At 40.7% G+C, this 20,523-nt stretch overlaps 1 protein-coding gene and 1 pseudogene across 1 annotated transcript in view; one reads left to right on the top strand and one right to left on the bottom strand.

The window, feature by feature from the left end:
* Positions 1-2,740: 2,740 nt before the first annotated feature.
* On the bottom strand, positions 2,741-4,248 carry LOC123583506 (annotated as a pseudogene).
* Positions 4,249-12,114: 7,866 nt separating this feature from the next.
* The window catches only part of NIPAL1 (NIPA like domain containing 1), a 30,300-nt gene continuing 21,891 nt past the window's right edge, over positions 12,115-20,523 (top strand). Inside the window, exon 1 of the mRNA XM_045474146.1 lies at positions 12,115-12,230. Coding sequence (XP_045330102.1) covers positions 12,185-12,230 — 46 coding nt within the window. The 5' untranslated portion in view covers positions 12,115-12,184. The remainder of the gene's footprint in view (positions 12,231-20,523) is intronic.

Below are 20,523 nucleotides of genomic sequence, written 5' to 3'. Positions count from 1 at the left end.
TCTCTGTCCCAAAAAAAATAAATAAATAAATAAACGTTGAAAAAAAAAAATTTTAGAAAGAGAGATAGAGGGTGAGCAGGGGAGGGGCAGAGAGAGAGAGGGAGACAGAGAATCCCAAGCAGGCTCAACACTGATGCAGGACTTGAACTCACAAACTGTGAGATCATGATCTGAGCCAAAACCAACAGTCGAACGCTTAACTGAGCCACCCATGCGCCCCATTCTTTTTTTTTTTAATAAAAAAAACTGTAATTTATGTGTAGAGCACTTAACAATGTGAAATAATAATCCTTCATAAAGGCATAGAATTAGTCCAAGTGTTTATTTGTTCATTGAACATGTAATTTCTAAGCACCACACTGTGCTGGGCACTGTTCTAAGGTTTGGGAGCATAATAAACAAGCCTTTTTCCTGGAGACAGTACACAGGAGAGAGACAGGCAAAAGAAGAGATGCTTATAATACAAGGTGCTCAGGAGCTGAGGAAGCACTTACAAGGAGCCCTAAGATTTGGGGAGAAAAGGAGCTAGACTGGAAGGCTGCCAGGGGAAAATTATCTCTGCTGAAATGGAAGGTAAGTAGGAATGTTGTTTTCATATATAAAACATACATACTAGGATATTTTTCCAATTTACTCAGGCTAAAAAGGGTAAGAGTGTGTTTGATTTTATTTTGTTTTGTTTCCCCCTCCAATGTGATTAGCTTGACCTAGTCTATCAATGGATTTCTCTTCCTGGGACCCGCAGTAACCTTGACTGGTGGAAAGAACATAGCCACATTGGATTATCTGTTTTAGTAGGCTACTTTTAGTTTGGTTCCCAGTCTTGCTTTGTCAGCTCCCTCTAATCTTTATAATCCTATTTAAACTGCCTCTAACCACAGCTGCTCATTTGCATGACATTGACTCTGGTATTTTCATCTCAAAAATCATGTGATTTGAGGGATTCTGGCTCTTGACCCCAAATTATTAAAGATTTCATAGTCTGTCTTCCAGCACACCAAGACTTTTAGCCAGAGTGGTCAGTGATGTCTCTTCAATTAACCCTATACATTAAATGTCATGTAATTCATTGTTTAATGTGTGTCTTCCAAGAACTGCAAATTCCACGGTGGCAGGCACTGTCTGTGCTTTTCATTACTGTGTGTCTACTGTCTACCCTCCTTCTATAGTAACTGAAATTACAAAATCCCCACGTAAATAATTATGCGATTTAAAATAAAGAAAATGTTTATTTTCTTTATGTTGTGTTTTATCAGCGGAATGGGAGGGATTCTTTTTACCAGGTTATGCTAATTTGAGGTAATCGCATTAAGACTTCCCACAATGTCTGGCATAAATAAGGTCCTCAATTATATAATTATTGTTATTATTTTACTGACAAATAGCTCCTGATGCTCACTGTTAATTAGTACTGTCAGAGTGTCAAATTTCTAGGTAAACGATATAATTAGATATAGAAAGGCTCAAAGAATTCAGAGTAGGAATGAATCTATCCTGGAAAAGTGTATGGTTGTACCAGAGGATTTTAAGTCTTTTAGGTAAATATGAAAACATTTCATATTTTGTAACTTTGTGCTTTAAATACGTCGGGATTTTTGCAGACGCTACAGTGGAAATATGGTTGCTTATTGCCCTTCCCACAACTGGCTTTGGATTCAGCTTTCTCAGATAAACCAAATCATCTATATGACACCTAACTTTCTTTTTAAAGACTTTTTTCCTTATTTTATTTTTGAGAGAGAGAGGGAGAGTGTGAGCAGGGGAGGGGCAGAGAGAAAAGGAAACAGAGGATCCGAAGCTGGCTCTGCACTGACAGCAAAGAGCCCGATGTGGGGCTCGAGCCCACAAACCATGAGACCATGACCTGAGGTGACCTGAGCCGACCTGAGGTGACCTGAGCCGACCTGAGCCGACCTGAGCCCAGGTCAGATGCTTAACCATCTGGCTTAAGCCACCCAGGCACCCCTGATACCTAACTTTTTTAATTTGGTTGCTTCTCCCACAGGCCCACCACTACCATCAGCAGGACTGAGGAAAGAGAACGAATAGAGGCCTACATACCACATGCCTAAGAATCAAGTTAATGAAGTATTAAATAAAATGTGTTTTGTCTTCACCTTGAAAAATATACCTTTGTAACAAAAATCAAATCCCTAGGGGCGCCTGGGTAGCTCAGTCGGTGGAGCATCTGACTTCAGCTCAGGTCATGCATGGTCTCATGGTTCGTGGGTTCGAGCCCTGCATTGGGTTCGAACATCGGCCGAACGCTTGCTCAGAGCCTGGAGCCTGCTTCAGATTCTGTGTGTCCTTCTCTCTCTGCCCCTCCCCCGCTCGCACTCTGTCTCACTCCCTCAAAAAAATAAATAAATGTAAAAAAAATTTTTTTAATTTGAAAAAAAATCAAATCTATAAAATGATTGTTATAATATTACTGAAACTTGGCAAAATTTCAAAGACAACTAGATTTAATCATTGCACGTGTCTGGGTTGGTCTATTGATGGGCCAGGGATATTCATATCAGTAACAAAATAAAGATACACCTAAATGATAAGTTATTACATATTACACATAATTTATTTTCCTGCCTTTTCAGAAAAATTACTAAGTGCCTTATAACAATCAAGATTTTACATTATTTGTGTTCTATTGACAGTATGGCCAAATGAAATAACACTTTTTTTTCTTTCTTTCTTACTTTGAGGTATGATGGACAAATCTTACAGGTACACAAGGAAAAGTAAGACATGATCGCAGTGAAAAGTGAAGACAATCTAACCAGAAAGCTTTCAGCTAATGTGGAAGCTGAAGTTCCGAGAGGGACATGCTTCAGGGCTGAAAGGAATGGTAATTAATGTTCCTCCCCTTCTTCTTCACTCTCTCCTTCAACAAAATCCACACCCACTTCATAATCCTTCTCAGGGGCAGCCGTGTCCTCACAGGTCTCAGAAAACTCTCCTTCCTTCATACTCTCACCCGTATACCACTGAACAAAAGCACGCTTGGCATACATCAGGTCAAACTTGTGGTCCGGACAAGATCAGACCTCAGCAATGGCTCTGGTGTTGCTCAGCCTGCACACAGCTCTCTGTACTTTGGCCAGGTCTCCACCAGGTACCACAGGCTGGTAATTAATGCCAACTTGGAAGCCAGTGCTGCACGAGCCCACAAACTGGATGGAATGCTTGGTCTTGATGGTGGCAATGGCAGCATTGACACCTTTGGGAACACATTGCCATGGTACAACAGGCAGAAAGCCATGTAGTTACCATGCCAAAGGGCACATTTCACCTGGTTGGCTGGTTTGAAGCATGCATTGTTGACCTCTGCTACAGAAAACTGTTCATTGTAGGCTTTCTCAGCAGAGATGACAGGAGTATTTGTGGGTAGGGGAAGTGGATGCAAGAATAGGGCACCAGGTTGGTCTGGAATGTTGTCAGATCAACATTCAGGGCTCTATCTAATCTGAGGGAAGCAGTGACGGAAACACACTCTGGCTAATAAGGCAATGAAGCTAGTGTAGGTTGGGTGTTCAATATTGCACTTTCTATGGCAGATGTCATACATGGCCTCGTTGTCTACCATGAAGGAACAATCACAGTGCTCCAGGGTGGTATGAGTAGTGAGAATGGAGTTATAGGGCTCAACTACAGCTATGGAAAATTCAGGGGCTGGGTAAATGGAGAAATCCAGCTTGAATTTCTTTCCATAATTGACAAACAGATGTTCCATTATCAGGGAGATGAACCCAGAGCCTGTTCCCCCTCCAAAGCTGTGGAAAACCAAGAAGCCTTGAAGACCTGGGCACTGGCCAGCTAATTTCCCAATTCAGTCCAAGACAAGGTCAATGTTCTCCTCGTCAGTGGTGTAGTTCCCTTGGGCGTAGCTATAGGCAGCATTATCCTTACCTGTGATGAGCTACTTTGGGTGGAAAACCTGGTGGGAGGTGCCAGTGCAAACTTCATCAATGACTGTGGGTTCCAGGTCTACAAACACTGCCCTGGGCACATGCTTTCCAGCACCTGTCTCACTGAGCAAATGTTAAAGGAGTCATCTCCTCCTCCCCATAATGGTCTTGTCACTTAGCATCTGGCCATTGAGTTGGATGCTGTGTTTCAGGCAATAGAGCTACCAGCAAGCATTACCAATCTGGACACCAGCCTGACGAATGTCGATGGAAATATAGTCATGCATAGTGGCTACGGGTTAGCAGGTTCAGGCGACAAGAGCAGATACCAGGTCCCAGTTACAGCCCCTAACAAGCTAAGAGTCGAGGTAAGTAATGCACTCAAGTTAGATAATACTTTTTGAGTCATGGTAGAGTTTAGATCATTTTGTTAATTTCTTATATGAGCAATCTTTGTACTGTTTGTCAACACAACTCATAATATGATACTTAGATTCAGAAAGAAATAATAAATTTAAATATCATGTTCAAACATTGCATTTGGCTCCTACAAATCACCTATACTATAGATCTTAGTTTTTGCTCATGAAAAAGTAGCTTGACTCCAAACTGGACAAAAGATATGAAACAACTATCTTCAAAATACTGGACAACAGGCAGCACAGGAGTGTGATACTTGAAAGAAGTGGGGGGTGGGGGGTGGGGAAATGAGTTGAACCCTGCCCAGAGGCAATTTCAGAATTGTGACACAAGAAAAAGGAAATCAGGCACAGCCCAATGCTCTTGCTTAATTGAGGAGTCTGAATTACAATCTTGGAGACCAAAGTGTCTAGAATATGCAAAACAGAGTACCAGTGAGAAGGAAGCTGTGCAGAGAAAAAGCTCCAGAAATTTGTAAAGGGGTCTTCTCAAGTCTTTGGTAGAATAAAATAAGATGCATCTTTATGTCATTTATAAACAATGTTTTTTTTTTTAAGTGTATTTATTTACTTTGAGAAAGAGCACATGCAAGCTGGTGAAGGAACAGGGGGAGAGAGAGAATCTCAAGCAGGCTCTCAAGCAGAATCTCAAGCAGTCACGTTGTCAGTGGGGCTGAATATCACTTAACCCACTGAGCCACCCAGGCACCCTCTAACTTATCTTTATATTTAAAACATTTCTTCGGGCACCTGGGTGGCTCAGTGGGTTAAGCGCCGAAGTCTTGATTTTGGCTGGGGCCATGATCCCAGGGTCATGAGATTGAGCCCCGAGAGGGGTTCCATGCTGACAACGTGGAGCCTGCTTGAGATTCTCTTTCTCCCTCTGCCCCCTCACCCCACCCGCATGCTCTCTCTCTGTCTCTAAATACATACATACATACATACATACATACATGCATACATACATACCTCCTCTGAGCTTAGTGTGGAACCTGCTTGAGCTTCTCTCTCTCTCTCTCTCTCTCCACCCCCCATTCCTCTCTCCCACTCGTACATGTGCGCTCTCTCTCTCTCTCAAAAGTTAAAAAAAAAATTAACAATAAGTTAGAGATAAAGAGGCAGAAAAATACATAACATGTAAATTCTAGTAATAAAACAGTTTAGCTATATTAATATCAGACAAAGTAAATTCAAATCAAAAATATTACTAGAAAAGACTGCTAGAATTGATTCATGAATTCAGCAAAGTTGCAGGACATAAAATTAATGCACAGAAATCGGTTGCATTCTTATACACGAACAGTGAAGTGACAGAAAGAGAAATCAAGGGATCAGTCCCATTTACAGTTGCACAAAAAACCATAAAATAACTGGGAATAAATCTAACCAAAGAGGTGAAAAATCTATACACTGAAAACTATCAAAAGCTTATGAAAGAAATTGAAGAAGACACAAAAAAATGGAAAAATATTCCATGCTCCTGGATAGAACAAATATTGTTAAAATGTCGATACTACCCAAAGCAATCTACGTATTCAATGCAATCCCTATCAAAATAACACCAGCATTCTTCACAGAGCAAGAACAAGCAATCCTAAAATTTGTATGGAACCAGAAAAGGCCCCGAAGAGCCAAAGCAATCTTGAAAAAGAAAACCAAAGCAGGAGGCATCACAATCCTGGACTTCAAGCTATACTACAAAGCTTTAATCATGAAGACAGTATGGTACGGGCACAAGAACACACACTTAGATCAATGGAACAGAATAGAGAACCCAGAAATGGACCCACAAACATATGGCCAAATAATCTTTGACACAAAGCAGTTAAGAATCCAATAGAATAAAGACAGTCTCTTCAACAAGTGGTGTTGGGAAAACTGGACAGTGACATGCAGAAAAATTAACCTGGACCACTTTCTTACACCATACACAAAAATAAACTCAAAATGGATGAAAGACCTCAATGCAAGACAGGAAGCCATCAAAATCCTCGATCAGAAAGCAGGCAAAAACCTCTTTGATCTTGGCCACAGCAACTTCTTACTCAACACATCTCTGGAGGCAAGGGAAACAAAAGCAAAAATGAACTACTGGGACCTCATCAAAATAAAAAGCTCCTGCACAGCAAAGGAAACAATCAGCAAAACTAAAAGGCAACTGAAAGAATTGGAGAAGATATTTGCAAATGACATATCAGATGAAGGGTTAGTATCCAAAATCTATAAAGAACTTATCAAACTCAACACCCAAAAAACTAATAATCCAGTGAAGAAATGGACAAAAGACATGAATAGACACTTCTCCAGAGAAGACATCCAGATGGCCAACTGACACATGAAAAAGTGCTCAACATCACTCATCATCAGGGAAATACAAATCAAAACCACAATGAGATACCACCTTACACTTGTCAGAATGGCTCACATTAACAACTCAGACAAAAACAGATGTTGGCAAGGATGCAGAGAAAGAGGATCTCTTTTGCATTGTTGGTGGGAATGCAAGTTGGTGCAGCCACTCTGGAAAGAGTGTGGAGGTTCCTCAAAAAACTAAAAATAGAACTACCCTATGACCCAGCAATTGCACTACTAGGCATTTATCCACCGGGAAACAGGTATGCTGTTTCGAAGGGACACATGCACCCGCATGTCTATAGCAGCACTATCGACAATAGCCAAAGTATGGAAAGAGCCCAAATGTCCATCAATGGATGAATGGAAAAAGAAGATGTGGTATATATATATACACACACACACACACACACACACACACACACACACACACAATGGAGTATTACTCGGCAGTCAAAAAGAATGAAATCTTGCCATTTGCAACTACGTGGATGGGACTGGAGGGTATTATGCTAAGTGAAATTAGTCAGTCTGAGAAAGACAAAAATCATATGACTTCACTCATATGAGGACTTTAAGAGACAAAACAGATGAACATAGGGAAGGGAAACAAAAATAATATAAAAACAGGGAGGGCGACAAAACAGAAGAGACTCATAAATATGGAAAACAAACTGAGGGTTGCTGGAGTGGTTGTGGGAGGGGGGATGGGCTAAATGGGTAAGGGGCATTAAGGAATCTACTCCTGAAATCATTGTTTCACTATATGCTAACTAATTTGGATGTAAATTTTAAAAAATTAAAAATAAAATTTTTAAAAAGTATTACTAGAAATAAACAAGAACATTTAATAATGATAAAAGTGTCAATTTATTAAGAAAGCATAATAATCCTACCTATATGTACACCTAATGACAATACTTCAAAAATTCATAAAACAAAAAGTGACATCACTAAATTTATAGCCAAGTTCACAATTACAGGTGGTTTTAACACTTCTTTCTCAGTAATTGATAGAACAAATGTAAAAAGCCATAATAAACTAGATTTTGAGCAACCAATTTAACCTAATTGACATTTATGTAACACTGTATCCAACAACTGCAGAATACAAAATCTTTTTTAATCTTACTTGGAACATTTACCAACATAGGCTGTATGCTGAGCCATAAACCAAATCTTAATAAATTTCAGAGGACTGTAAGTATACTGAATATATTCTGTGTCCAAAACAGAATTAAATCAGAAATCAATAATAGAAGGATGTCTGGAAAATCTCCAAATATTTGGAAATCAAGCAACACACTCTTAAATCCCCAATGGTCAAAGAAGAAATCACTAGGAAAGTTTTAAAATACTTTGAACTAAAAGGGCACCTGGGTAGTTCAGTTGGTTGAGCCTCTGACTCCTGATTTCAGCTCAGGTCATGATCTCAAGGTTTGTGGGTTTGAGCCTCACATTAGGCTTTGAGCTGACGGCTCAGAGCCTGCTTGAGATTCTCTGTTTCCGTCTCTCTCTGCCTCTTCCCTGCTCTCTCTCTCTCTCTCAAAAATAAAATAAACATTAAATAAATACGTACATACATAATACTTTGAACTAAATGATAAAAACACAACATACCAAAATTTGCTGCATGCAGCTAAACCAGTATTTGGAGGCAAATTAGTTTTAAATGCTTAAATTAGAAGGAATAAAGGTTTAAAATAAACGATCTATGTTTCCACCCTAGAAACTAGGGGAGGAACAGCAGATTAAAGTCAGTGTCGAAGGAAAGAAGTAAAAATAATAAATATATATAATAAATACAATATGAATACATAATAATAATAAAAGCAGAAGCCAATGAAATTTTATTTAAAAAAAAATTTTTTTTTTAACGTTTTATTTATTTTTGAGACAGGGAGAGACAGAGCATGAACAGGGGAGGGTCAGAGAGAGGGAGACGCATAATCTGAAACAGGCTCCAGGCTCTGAGCTGTCAGCACAGAGCCCGACGAGGGGCTCCAAGTCACCGACCGTGAGATCATGACCTGAGCCGAAGTCGGCCGCTTAACCACCTGAGTCACCCAGGCGCCCCGCCAATGAAATTTTAAAAATCAGTAAAGAAAACCAATAAAAGTAGCAGTTGGTTCTTAGAATGATTAATAAAATTGAAAACCTCCTAGATAGACTAATTGAGAAAAAAAATAAGGGACCACGAATTCTCCACTGTAGGCTTGGCACAGTGCTAGGCAAGACATAACATTACTGCAGATAGTTGCAAGCCCCCTGCAGGGACACCATTCTTCCGGCCTGTCATGCCTTCCCTGCTCCAGAAACCTCAGATCTCTCCACAATGTAGCAGCTGAGAGGTTAAAGCTTCACAGGATAGGAACCCTCCTAGCCTCTGCTGCTCACAGAACCTGTGTCCTTGTCCTTGGAAGCCTTGAGGCTCTACTGATGACTCATTATTTTGACCACCACTACTGAGTCTAAGCAACTTAGCACAAAGGTCAGTAACACAGGGGCGCCTGGGTGGCTCAGTCAGTTGAGCGTCCAAATTCTACTCAGGTCATGATTTCCTGGTTTGTGGGTTTGAGCCTCATATCGATCCCCGCATCAGCCCACGCTGACAGCTGGGGGCCTGGAGCCTGCTTCAGATTCTGGGTCTCCCTCTCTGCCCCTCCCCTGCTCACCCTCTGTCTCTGTCTCTGTCTTTCTCTGTCTCTCTCAAAAATAAATAAACACTTAAAAATAGTGGGGTTTTTTTCCATTTTAAACAAAGACCAATAACACAGGAGCTGACATTTTAGAGGATCTCATTTTCTTAAGTTTTGAGTCAGAAGAGGAATTTTCCCAGAGTTGTACAGTGGGCCAGTTGGAGACTTTTTTGATGTTCTTCTTTTGGTTACATAAACACCGTGTTTTTTGTTGAGAATAAAAATCCCCAAAGTTAATGTCACTCAGGACAGCCCATGGTGCTGTAACTGCATAAATCCAAAATCATCTGGAAATAGGCAGTGAAGGAAAATATAAAGTTCTGCTAGGCAACAATTAAGCTGAGAAAACAAGGATCTTTAATAAGGTTAATTTTTTTTTTTTCTGAGTGTTTTTCTCCTTATTTTCAGAACTGAAAAGCGAGAAGTACAGCAAAGTGCCTCCTATCTAAAATAGACCTTAATAAGAAACGAGAGGGGCGCCTGGGTGGTTGAGTTGGCTAGGCATCCAACTCTTGATTTCGGCTCAGGTCATAATCTCACAGTTCTGAAGACTGAACCCGGGGTGGGGCTCTGCACTGACCGCACAGACCCTGCTTGGGATTCTCTTTCCCTCTCTCTCTGCCCCTTTCCTGTTCACTCTCTTTCTTAAAATAAATAAATAAATAATTTATTTATTTTTTTTAATAAGAAACTGGATTTGATTTTCATAAGAAATCATCTTGGGCACACTTGGGTGGCTCAGTCAGCTAAGGGACCGACTTGATTTCACCTCAGGTCATGATCCCAGGGTCATGGGATCGATACCCATGTCCAGCTTCATGCTGAGCATGGAGCCTACTTAGGATTCTCTCTCTCTCTCTCTCTCTCTCTCTCTGTCTCTCTCTCTCTCTGTCTCTCTGTCTCCCCCTCTGCCCCTCTCCCTCCCTCATGTGCTCTCTCTCTCTCTCTCAAAGAAAAAAAAAAAAGAAATCTCAATGGTACATTTTTCAGTGTTTTTTTTTTTCAAAAAATATCCAATGAGCAAATGGGTTAAGAGCATAGGTTCTAAAGCCAGACTTCATTAGTTAGCATCTCATCTCTACCACTTATCAGTTACATATCCATAAGCAAGTTATTTAATTTCTATGTGCCTCCCTTTCCTTATCTATAATGTAGGGATTCATAATAGTATCTATGCATTGTGATCATTTAAAAAGCAAATATTTATAAATGCTTAGAATAGTGCTTGTTCACATAAATGCTATATTGGTGCTAGTTAAATAAATAATAAGTAATACTCTAGATAACAGTTACTATTATCATCAATAAAGGCAAATTTTTCAATCTTATGTTCAAACAAAATGTTTAAATTAAAAAAAATTTTTTTTAACATTTATTCATTTTTGAGGGCCAGAGCTTGAGTGGGGGAGGGGCAGAGAGAGATGGAGACAGAATTCGAAACAGGTGTCAGGCTCTGAGCTGTTAGGTAGCACAGAGCCCAAGTTGGGACTCAAACTCACAGACCTGGAGATCATGACTTGAGCTGAAGTCAAAAGCTTAACTGACTGAGCCACCCAGGCACCCCCAATACATATAAAACAATACGTTTAAATAGAAATCTAAGCTTTAAAGGCTGTTCTCCAAATTTGGCATAAATGTCCTTCCCTTCCAACTTTCCCCTATTCCCCTCCCTATGCTATTCCTTCTCCACTAAGCCATCCACATGTGAAAGTGTGGGCCCTGTATTGGTAAACTGATTGTTCTTAACTCTTCGTTCATCAGCCTAAGAACAAGAAAAGCAAGATTGAGGCCGCTGCTATAAAAGTCTGAGTCAATAAAAATAATAGTGCTGTTTACACTACCTAGGGCAAAGGCAAGGTGAGCAGACAAAAAGGACTTTTCTTCATTGCTGAAGTCCCCGAGCACAGAGGCACCCCATTTCTGTGGTGAGGGCTCTAGCAGGAATTATATCCATTTGGTGTTGCATAATGACCTGCTACCAAGCCTTCCAGTAACTAGTTGGTTAAGTTACTTAACTTCGCTCTTTGCATCTGATCCCTCATCAGTAAAAACTAGGTATTAATAGACTAGGTTGTGAGATATAATGAGTTAATGTATACACATGCATGGTAAAACAAGAATATCATAAATGTTAGCTATTACTATTTTGTGGGAATAAGTCTTTTCAGTTTGAACATTGCTTCTTCTTTAGCGTTTATTGCAAATAACTACACGACTTAGAAAACGGTGTTGGGGGGACCAGGAGTTTGTAGCCGAGGGACCGCAGGGAGAATTTGATAGCACCACAAGGGCAAAATCTACTAGAATCAACTTTAGCATGGTGATTAGAGCAGAATCCTAGTGGTCAGCAACTTCCTTACAAAGCCTCTAACGTCCGAAGCAGGGCCCTCAAAAACACATTTGTACCGCCTAAGCGGCCAGAAGGGGCCCTACGCACAGTCTTTTCTCCACTAAATTCCGGGAGAGTTGGCTCGGCGGCCTCCACACTCCCTGAGACGTCTTTACCCTGTGAGGTGTGTCTGTGCTTCCCGGCTGCGCGGCTCCAGCCTCCGACCACAGCGGCAGGTGGCGTTCCCGCCAGCCAGAGGGACCAGGATCTGCAAGCTAGGAGCCGGCTCCCAACTTCATATCTCGGGGGCGTGGCTCGCGAGGAGGCTCCAGTCACATTGGCTGAGGCTGCCCGGGGGCGGAGTCAGTGCGCGCCAGTTCCAGACCCTGCAGCTCCGCCCCATCGCGGGTCCCGGGGGAGGAGGAAAGGCCCAGGTGGAGGAGGAGCGACGCCTGCTCCGGGAAGCCCCGTCTGGGGGCCATGGGGGCACAGGTGAGGCTGCCGCCTGGAGAGCCCTGCCGGGAAGGTGAGTGTCTGTCCCCGAGCCGAGGGATCTGGCATCTGGGTAGTGATGAGACCGGGTGGGCGGTCCCGGGTACTTGTGGGGAAAAGACACGAATACACCAGCTCGTTACGCATTCATTCTTGAGTTTACGCATTCGGTCTTTCAGCCAGTCAGCCAGTCAATAAATATTTATTGGTGCCTATAATAAGCCAGGCTCTGGGAAAGCCTGAGTCGAAAAAGACCTAAACTTGGCTCTCCCTCTGGTCCACGTAAATTACAGCGTGCCGAGTGTCGGGACGGGGAAATTCAGGGTGCTGTGGGAAGATTCTTGAGTCTCGTCTGAGAAAGACTCTTCCAGAGTCCGCGGTCGAAGTCATCCGGTGGGCAGAGGGCGTGCCCGGGGACGGGACGGGAGTCTGTTGTGGCGCCCTGCGCTGGCTCCGAGAGGGTCACACACGGTGGAAGGTCAGGCGCCCTGGACCTCGGGGGAGGGCGCCGGACCCGCCTGGGCCGTCCACCTCTCTCCTCTGTCTTCGAGATGAACACTTCTGCAACCCTGCTAGCCTCGCGTCTGGCTCGCTGTGCAGCCACCTCTTGGCTGCGTAAGGCGAGAGCCCAACAGAAGAGGAGACCGGGAACCGGGCGCAGTGATTTGTAGGCTTGTTACTGCTGGGGTTTCGGCCCCCACTCGAATCCTGAAAAATCGCTGGGCGAGGACGCCACTTGCCCTTTGCCAGCTGTTTACAACACTGGCAGGCTTTCTGAAGTCTCAGTACAGAAGGCGCGTGTGAGCTGGGACAGAAGTAGGGACCGGAATACCTGAGGGCATGCCACAGGACAGGAAGGGTGTGCCTCAACCGACGTGCCAGCTTTCAAGGTGTCTAGGGGAACGCTGATTTCTAAATTACCTGGTATGGACAGGAAGGGGGAGGATTGAAGGGCGTGGTAAGAATACCTTCCCAAAGTTGCTGAGCATTTCCCGGTTTTTCTCTCCTCTGGGCTCCTCCGGAGTGAGTATCTTTGATGTGGGAAGTTTGAACTAAAAAGACGTTAGGTGGGGGGAATTGGAGGGGGAGACACTGAGCTAATCAAAACTATGCCCGGCAAGAGAGAGAAGGGACACAAAGAGAAAACGCCTGAACAATTCAGGAATTAGTCAAAAGGTGAGATTTTGGAAGTGGTTACTAAAGCAGCTGGATCTGGAATTATTTCCTAGATAGTCAGGTTGTGTGACCTTTGTCTGAATAATTCCTAAACCAGTAAGTCAGACTGCTAATAACACATCCACCCTTGTTTACCCAAGGATCTGTAAGTAAGAAGGGTATGTGAATTACACTTGCTCTAGGAACAGGTGTTTTTCCTGCTTTGCTCATGCCTTTAGTTCCAACAAGAAATACTCAAGCTCAATGCTTAGTACCTGTGATGAATTCTATTTGTGTGGGAAAGACAAATCAGAATCCTTGTCAATGGTGGGAAAAGATTGGGCTCTGGCATGAGTCTTCTGTGCTATGACTTAACCTCCTTGAGTCTTCATCAATAAATTGGGAATAATTCATACAGTTTACAGTTGTGAGATTACATAGGAAACACACAGTTCAAGGCCTGAAATGGAGTAGAGTCTCAATTTTTCATTCATTCATTCAGTCAGTCAGTCAGTCATCCAAATAACAAGAATCCCATGTGCCAGGCACTGACCTAAGTGCTGGTATGAAGGGATTCACAAGACAGTCTAGTCCTAGACTCTAGTTTTTTTTTTTTTTTTATGTATTTATTTATTTATTTATTTTTATTATATGAAATTTATTGTCAAATTAGTTTCCATACAACACCCAGTGCTCATCCCAAAAGATGCCCTCTTCAATACCCATCACCTACCCTACCCTCCCTCCCACCCCCATCAGCCTTCAGTTTGTTCTCAGTTTTTAAGGCTAGACTGTAGTTAAAGCCTTGCATGCAGCTTACTGTGTACAAGGCTGATACTATGCAAGAAACAAATGAATAAAAAAGGACATTACAAGAGTGGTAAGTGTTATGGATAATGTCTTGAGAGAGTAGGGGGTGCTTAGATTGGGTACTCAGGGAACACCCCTTAGAAAAAGTTGTATTTGAGCTGAGGCCTGAATGACAAAGAGTCCATCATGAGATCTGAGGTTAGAATATTCCATTTGGGCTTCCATGAAGAAAAAGTTGACCCCATGTCTTGGTTTTGGCTCTTAAAACCATAGACGCTTCAAAAAACCTTCTAAGCCAAAATTTTCTATAAATAATAAGTAAGTAAGTAAGTACATAAGTAAATAAATAATACATATGAAGGTTTTTTTAATTTAGGTTTTTGATATTATGTCACATATTCCACAGATCTCAATTTCAGTCCAACAGCCAATAGGGGCTTATTACTATGAAAATATGACACCATGAAAAGAGAATGTAAGAAATATACCTGTCACCTATGAAGCACCAACTGCATGAAGATTGTGTACCATGGGACTGTAGAAGGTGATAAAGGAAACAAAGGACAGAAAGACTGGGCTGTAAGGAGGACAAACCATATATTCCAGGGCCTCTGCTTGAGAATTCTGAGCTGGTTTGGCAGTAGGGACAATAAGCTGGAGATAGAGAGGACCCAATGGTTTTCAAAGTTTTAACCAAGTGGACCACTTTTCCAGGGTGCAGCCAGCTAGCAGAATAAAAAATGACATAGATGGTTTTTAGGGCTAATTCAGTTTGTCATGGTTCTGAGAAGAAGAAATTAAGGAACTGTATTCTTTGAGGACTGGCTGTATCTCTCTTGTACTGATTAGGATATGTCCCGTATTCATGTATATAATCTCAAATTTTCAAAACGGGTTTGCATAAAGATGTATCAGTTTATCTTCACGCATAATTAAATTCTATGAATTTTATTACGTAGTCATTTTCTCCTTTTTACAGATACAGAAACCAAGGCCCAGCCAATTGAATAATGTTTCATAATTAGTGATCAAACCAGGCACAAAATTTTTTGGGCCTTTGTTTTTCTGTAGGTGCCCGACCCCATTTTCTGGCTCTGTTGGATGCAGTGGTATTCATTTTAATGATTCTGAAATCTTACTCTAAAAAAATTCTATGTTATAAACATTTCTCAAAATTTCACCAAGTGGGGGCGCCTGGGTGTGTCAGTTGGTTAAGCATCCAACTTTGGCTCAGGTCATGATCTCATGGTCCATGAATTCCAGCCCCACATCGGGCTTTGTGCTGACAGCTGGGAGCCTGGAGCCTGCTTCAGATTCTGTCTCCCTCTCTCTGCCCCTCCCCTACTCACACGCTGTCTCTGTCTCTCTGTGTCTCTCTCTCAAAAATAAATAAACATTTACAAATTTTTTAAAAATTTCACCAAGTGAACACAACGTTTATTATCAGGAAAATTATTTTTTGTGTAATAGATAGCTGCTTTTCTACTGCACTAAAAAAGATTGCCTCCAGATTTTTACAGGTTGTTTTTCCAGCCTTCCATAGATTTCCCAAGTGCTAAAATTCAAGAGTGCTTAAAGGTAGTTAAAATTCTCAACTAAACGTTTTCCAGGAAACAGTATGCTCAAAATTGTTTAGTCTAATATTTAATATGGGCTATACATAATTGTTTTTATTTTTGTAAGTTTTTATTTTAATTCCAGGTAGTTAACATACAGTGTAATATTAGTTTCAGGTTTACAATATGGTGATTCAACACTTCCATGTATCACTTAGTACTCATCACAAGTGCACTCCTTAATCCCCATCACCTATTTCATCCATCTGCCCACTCCTCTCCCCTCTGATAACCATCAGTTTGTTCTCTATACTTAAGAGTCTGTTTCTTGATTTGTCCCTCTTTTTTGCCCCCTTTGCTTGTTTGTTTCTTAAGTTCCACATGAGTGACGTCATATGGTATTTGTCTCTGACTTATTTCACTTAGCATTATACTCCCTAGCTCCATCCATGTCATTGCAATTGGCAAGATTTCATTTGTTTTTATGGCTAAGCAATATTATACACACACACACCACATCTTCTTTGTCCATGCATCAATCGATTGACAATTGGGCTGCTTCCACAATTTGGCTATTGTAAATAATGCTTCTATAAACATAGGGGTGCATGTATCCCTTTGAATTAGTGTTTTTGTATTCTGGATGGTAGGGTAATTCTATTTTAACTTTTTGAGGAACTTCCGTACTGTGTTTCACAGTGGCTGCACCTGTTTGCATTCCCACCAACAGTACATAAGGGTTTCTTTTTCTCCCCATCCTCACCAACACCTGTTGTTTCTTATGTTGTTGATTTTAGCCATTCTGACAGTTCTGATATCTCATTGTAGTTTTGATTTGCATTTCCCTGATGGTAAGTGATAATGAACATCTTTTCATGTATCTATTGATGATCTGTGTATCTTCTTTGGAGAAGTATCTGTTCATGTCTTCTGCCTGTTTTTTAATTGGATTATTTGTTTGGGGAGTGTTGAGTTTTATAAGTTCTTTATATATTTTGGATACTAGCCCTTTATCAGATATGTCATTGCGAATATCATCCCTCATTCTGTAGGTTGTTCTTTTTTAATGTTTATTTATTTATTTTGAAAGAGAGAGTGTACATGCTCATGCTGAGTGAGGGAGGAATAGTGAGAGGGAGGGAGAGAGGGAAAGAGAGAGAGAGAATCCCAAGCAGACTCCATGCTCAGTGTGGAACTCAATGTGGGGCTCCATCTCAGGAGCATGAGATCATGACCTGAGCCTAAATCAAGAGTCAGTTGCTTCAACGACTGAGCCACCCACGTGCCCTTCTGTAGGTTATCTTTTAGGTTTTTTGACTGTTTATTTTGCTGTGCAGATTTTTATTTTAATGAAGTCCCAATAGTTTATTTTTGCTTTTCTTTCCCTTGCCTCAGAAGACATATCTAGAAAGAACTTTCTATGACCAATGTGAAAGAAGTTACTACTTGTGTTCTTTTCTAAGATTTTTATGGTTTCACAGCTCACATTTGGGGTTTTAATCCATTTTGAATTTATTTTTGTGTATGGGTAAGAAAGTGATCCAGTTTTCCCAACACCATTTGTTGAAGGGACAGTCTTTTTCCCATTGCATATTTTTCCGGGTTTGTCAAAAACTGATTAACTATATAATTGTGCATTTATTTCTGGGTTTCTATTCTGTTCTATTGACTATGTGTCTATTTTTGTGCCAGCACCATACTGTTTTGATCACTATGACTTTGCAGTATAACTTGAAGTCCAGAACTGTGATACCTCTAGCTTTGCTTTGCTTTGCTTTTTCAAGGTTACTTTGGCTATTTGGGGTCTTTTGTGGTTCCATACAAATTTTAGGATTGTTCTAGTTCTTAAAAAATGGTGTTGGTATTTTGATAGAGATTGCATTAAATGTGTAGAGTGCTTTGGGTAGGATTGACATTTTAACAATCTTTGTTCTTCTAATCCACGAGCATGCAATGTTTTTCCATTTCTTCGTGTCCTTTTAAATTTCTTTCATCAGTGTTTTACAGTTTTCAGAGTACAGATCTTTCCCCTCTTTGCTTAGGTTTATTCCTGGCATCTTACTATTTTGGTACAATTGTAAATGGGATTCTTTTCTTGATTTTTCTTTTTGCTGCTTCATTATTGGTGTGTAGAAATACAAGATTTCTGTATGTTGATTTTGTATCCTAAGACCTCACTGAATGAATTTGATTATCAGTTCTAGTAGTTTCTTTGGTAGAGTCTTTGGAGCTTTCTATATACAGTATCATGTCATCTGCAAATAGTGAAAGTTTTACTTCTTCCTTACCAATTTGGATGCCTTTTGTTTCCTTTTGTTGTCTGATATAAATGTACCTTTTTGCAATATTGTCCTTTAAGTTCCTTTCCTACATCTTCATTCTTTAAGCCTTTTTTTAATTTCTGGAGGATTTTGTCTTTAGTGCTTTAGTAACTTTAGTAATATACAGATTGTAAGGTGTGAAAAGAGCAGCGGGTTATGTAGGAGATTTGATGGACAACAGTCCTCCTACAGTACTTGGCTTCCAAACACACCAATGGTGGTAAGATCTCGGTTAATTTTTTTTCTTTCATCAAGAGTGTCTTCTCAATTTTACTTTGGTTAATTGAAATCATGGTCTTTTTACCCAGCCTTAATGGAGTTTATATGTAGATATATTACTATGACTTGCTTTCCATATCTGCTCAAAATAATTTCTCATTCTTATTCTGTGCCAAATTTTCTCTAAATTATTTCTCATTCCTATTCTGCTCCCCTTGTTCCTGTCTGATAGTTTTCTCTCACTAAAGTTGTCAGTCAGCTTCAGGGGAACAGAGACCTGTTCACCTGTTTTGTTGATCACTATCTCACCTGTTCTTAGAGCAGGGCCTGGAACACAGGAATTGCTTAATAAGAATTTGCAAAGTGTTGAATAAATGAATACCTAACATGATGCCTTGCATGGTAGGTGTTCAACAATTATTTTGTTGAGTAAATTAAAAGCGGTGCCTGGATGGCTCAGTCGGTTGAGCATCCAACTCTTGATTTTTTATTCAGGTCATGATTTCATGGTTCATGAGTTTGAGCCCTGCATCAATCTCTACACCAACAGTGTGGAGTCTGCTTGTGATTCTCTGTCTCCCTCTCTCTCTGCCCCTCCCCTGCTTGCTCACTCGCTCTCTCAAAAATAAATAACATTAAACAAAAAAAGAATTTTTAAAAAAGAAATAGATATATGAATTTACAAGGCTGTTATAAAGCCATAATGAAGCTGTGAGAAGAAGTTTGTTTGATGGGCAGTAAGGTGATATGATGGAAAGTGAGAAGTTTCTTTAGAGTGGGTAGGCAGGAAGGCCTTTCTAAGGAAGTACCATTTTCAAGTAAGAGCTCAATGAGGAGTAGTTAGCTTGCCAGCCACTACCCAGGCTAAGGCACACGTCACAAAGCTTTAAGGTGAGAAGGAATTTAGTTTATGAAAGAAACAGGACCAAAAAAAAATTGCAGGGAATGTGGTTAGATAACAGGAGGCAGCATCCTGTATGCCCTGATAGACTATGGTGAGGATTTTGGAGAAAGGAAGCCATTGTAGAATTTTACAGGGAGAATGACAAGTTTGGACCTACTAATCTAAAGACTCGTTTCACCTGATGTTGCCCCCTACCACACTTTCACCTCATCTCTTGCCATCTCCCTTCCATCATCCCAGTCAGCCTCAAGCACATCACTGCCTCAAGATTGTTGCATTTATACATAGCAGAGAGGTTTGTCCACTTCATTAAAAAAAAAATTCCTTTATGCTAATTTTACTGCTTTCCATGGAACTCAACATATGTAGTTATTAGTTTACTTGTTTGTTTCCCCTCATTAGAATAAACATGAGAGCAGGAATTCTATGTTATTCGTCATTGTATCCCCAGCTTCTAGAAAATGCCTCACGGACAGTAGATACTCAATAACTGTTGAATTAATGATTGAAAAGACAGCTAGTGTTATTTCAGAGAATGAATGAGAGAGAGAGATGCAATATAATGTCAGAGCATGTAAAGCTTTTAAAGAGTCCAGGATGAGAAGTTTAGATTTTGTTATAATAACAATCAAAAGTCATGGGGTGGGAGAGGGAAATTAAGCAGAGGAATGACATAATCTGATTCACACTGGCTGATATTTGGAGAATAAATTGTAGGGAATATAAAGAGATTCATTTATTTATTTATTTTTGTATGCTAATAGGAATAGACAAGTGTATCAGTCAGCTATTGCTATGTAATAGATAGCCCCAAACTCAACGGCTGAAAACAACAATCATATACTCTTGCCAATGTGTCTGTAGATCAGCTGATGGTTGATTGAACTAACCTGTGTTCACTTGGGTGTCTCTGCATCAGGTTACATGTCCATGCAGGCTTGGCTCCTTCCTGTGGGATGAACTTAGATCTGCTCCATGTATTTTCATTCTGGGGCTCAGGCTGAAGGGGCAGCAGCTCCTTAGGGAAGCTCTATTCCTGACCAATACAGAGGTAAAAGAGAGCAAACCCAAGCACATAAGTGCATTTGAAGCCTGTCTTCATATCACCTCTGCTGTTGTCCCATTGACCACCAACTCACTTTCAGCCTGACCTCAGGGGAAGAATGCTCTGCCCACATCAGGAGGTACGAGGGAGTAAATATTTGCTGAATAATAAGCCAAACTAACACATAATATAGATGGTGAGACAATGATTTCCTCAAACTGGAAATATCTTGTAGTGATTAAAAATGCAGTTTTACGCAATCATTGACTTCTTAGGAACCAACTTCCTACTGTATGTAATAAACTGGACAATTTTAA

Source organism: Leopardus geoffroyi, chromosome B1, assembly GCF_018350155.1.
Source record: "Leopardus geoffroyi isolate Oge1 chromosome B1, O.geoffroyi_Oge1_pat1.0, whole genome shotgun sequence".
Taxonomy (NCBI): Eukaryota; Metazoa; Chordata; class Mammalia; order Carnivora; family Felidae; genus Leopardus; species Leopardus geoffroyi.
This window is presented reverse-complemented; position numbering and strand designations above follow the sequence as displayed.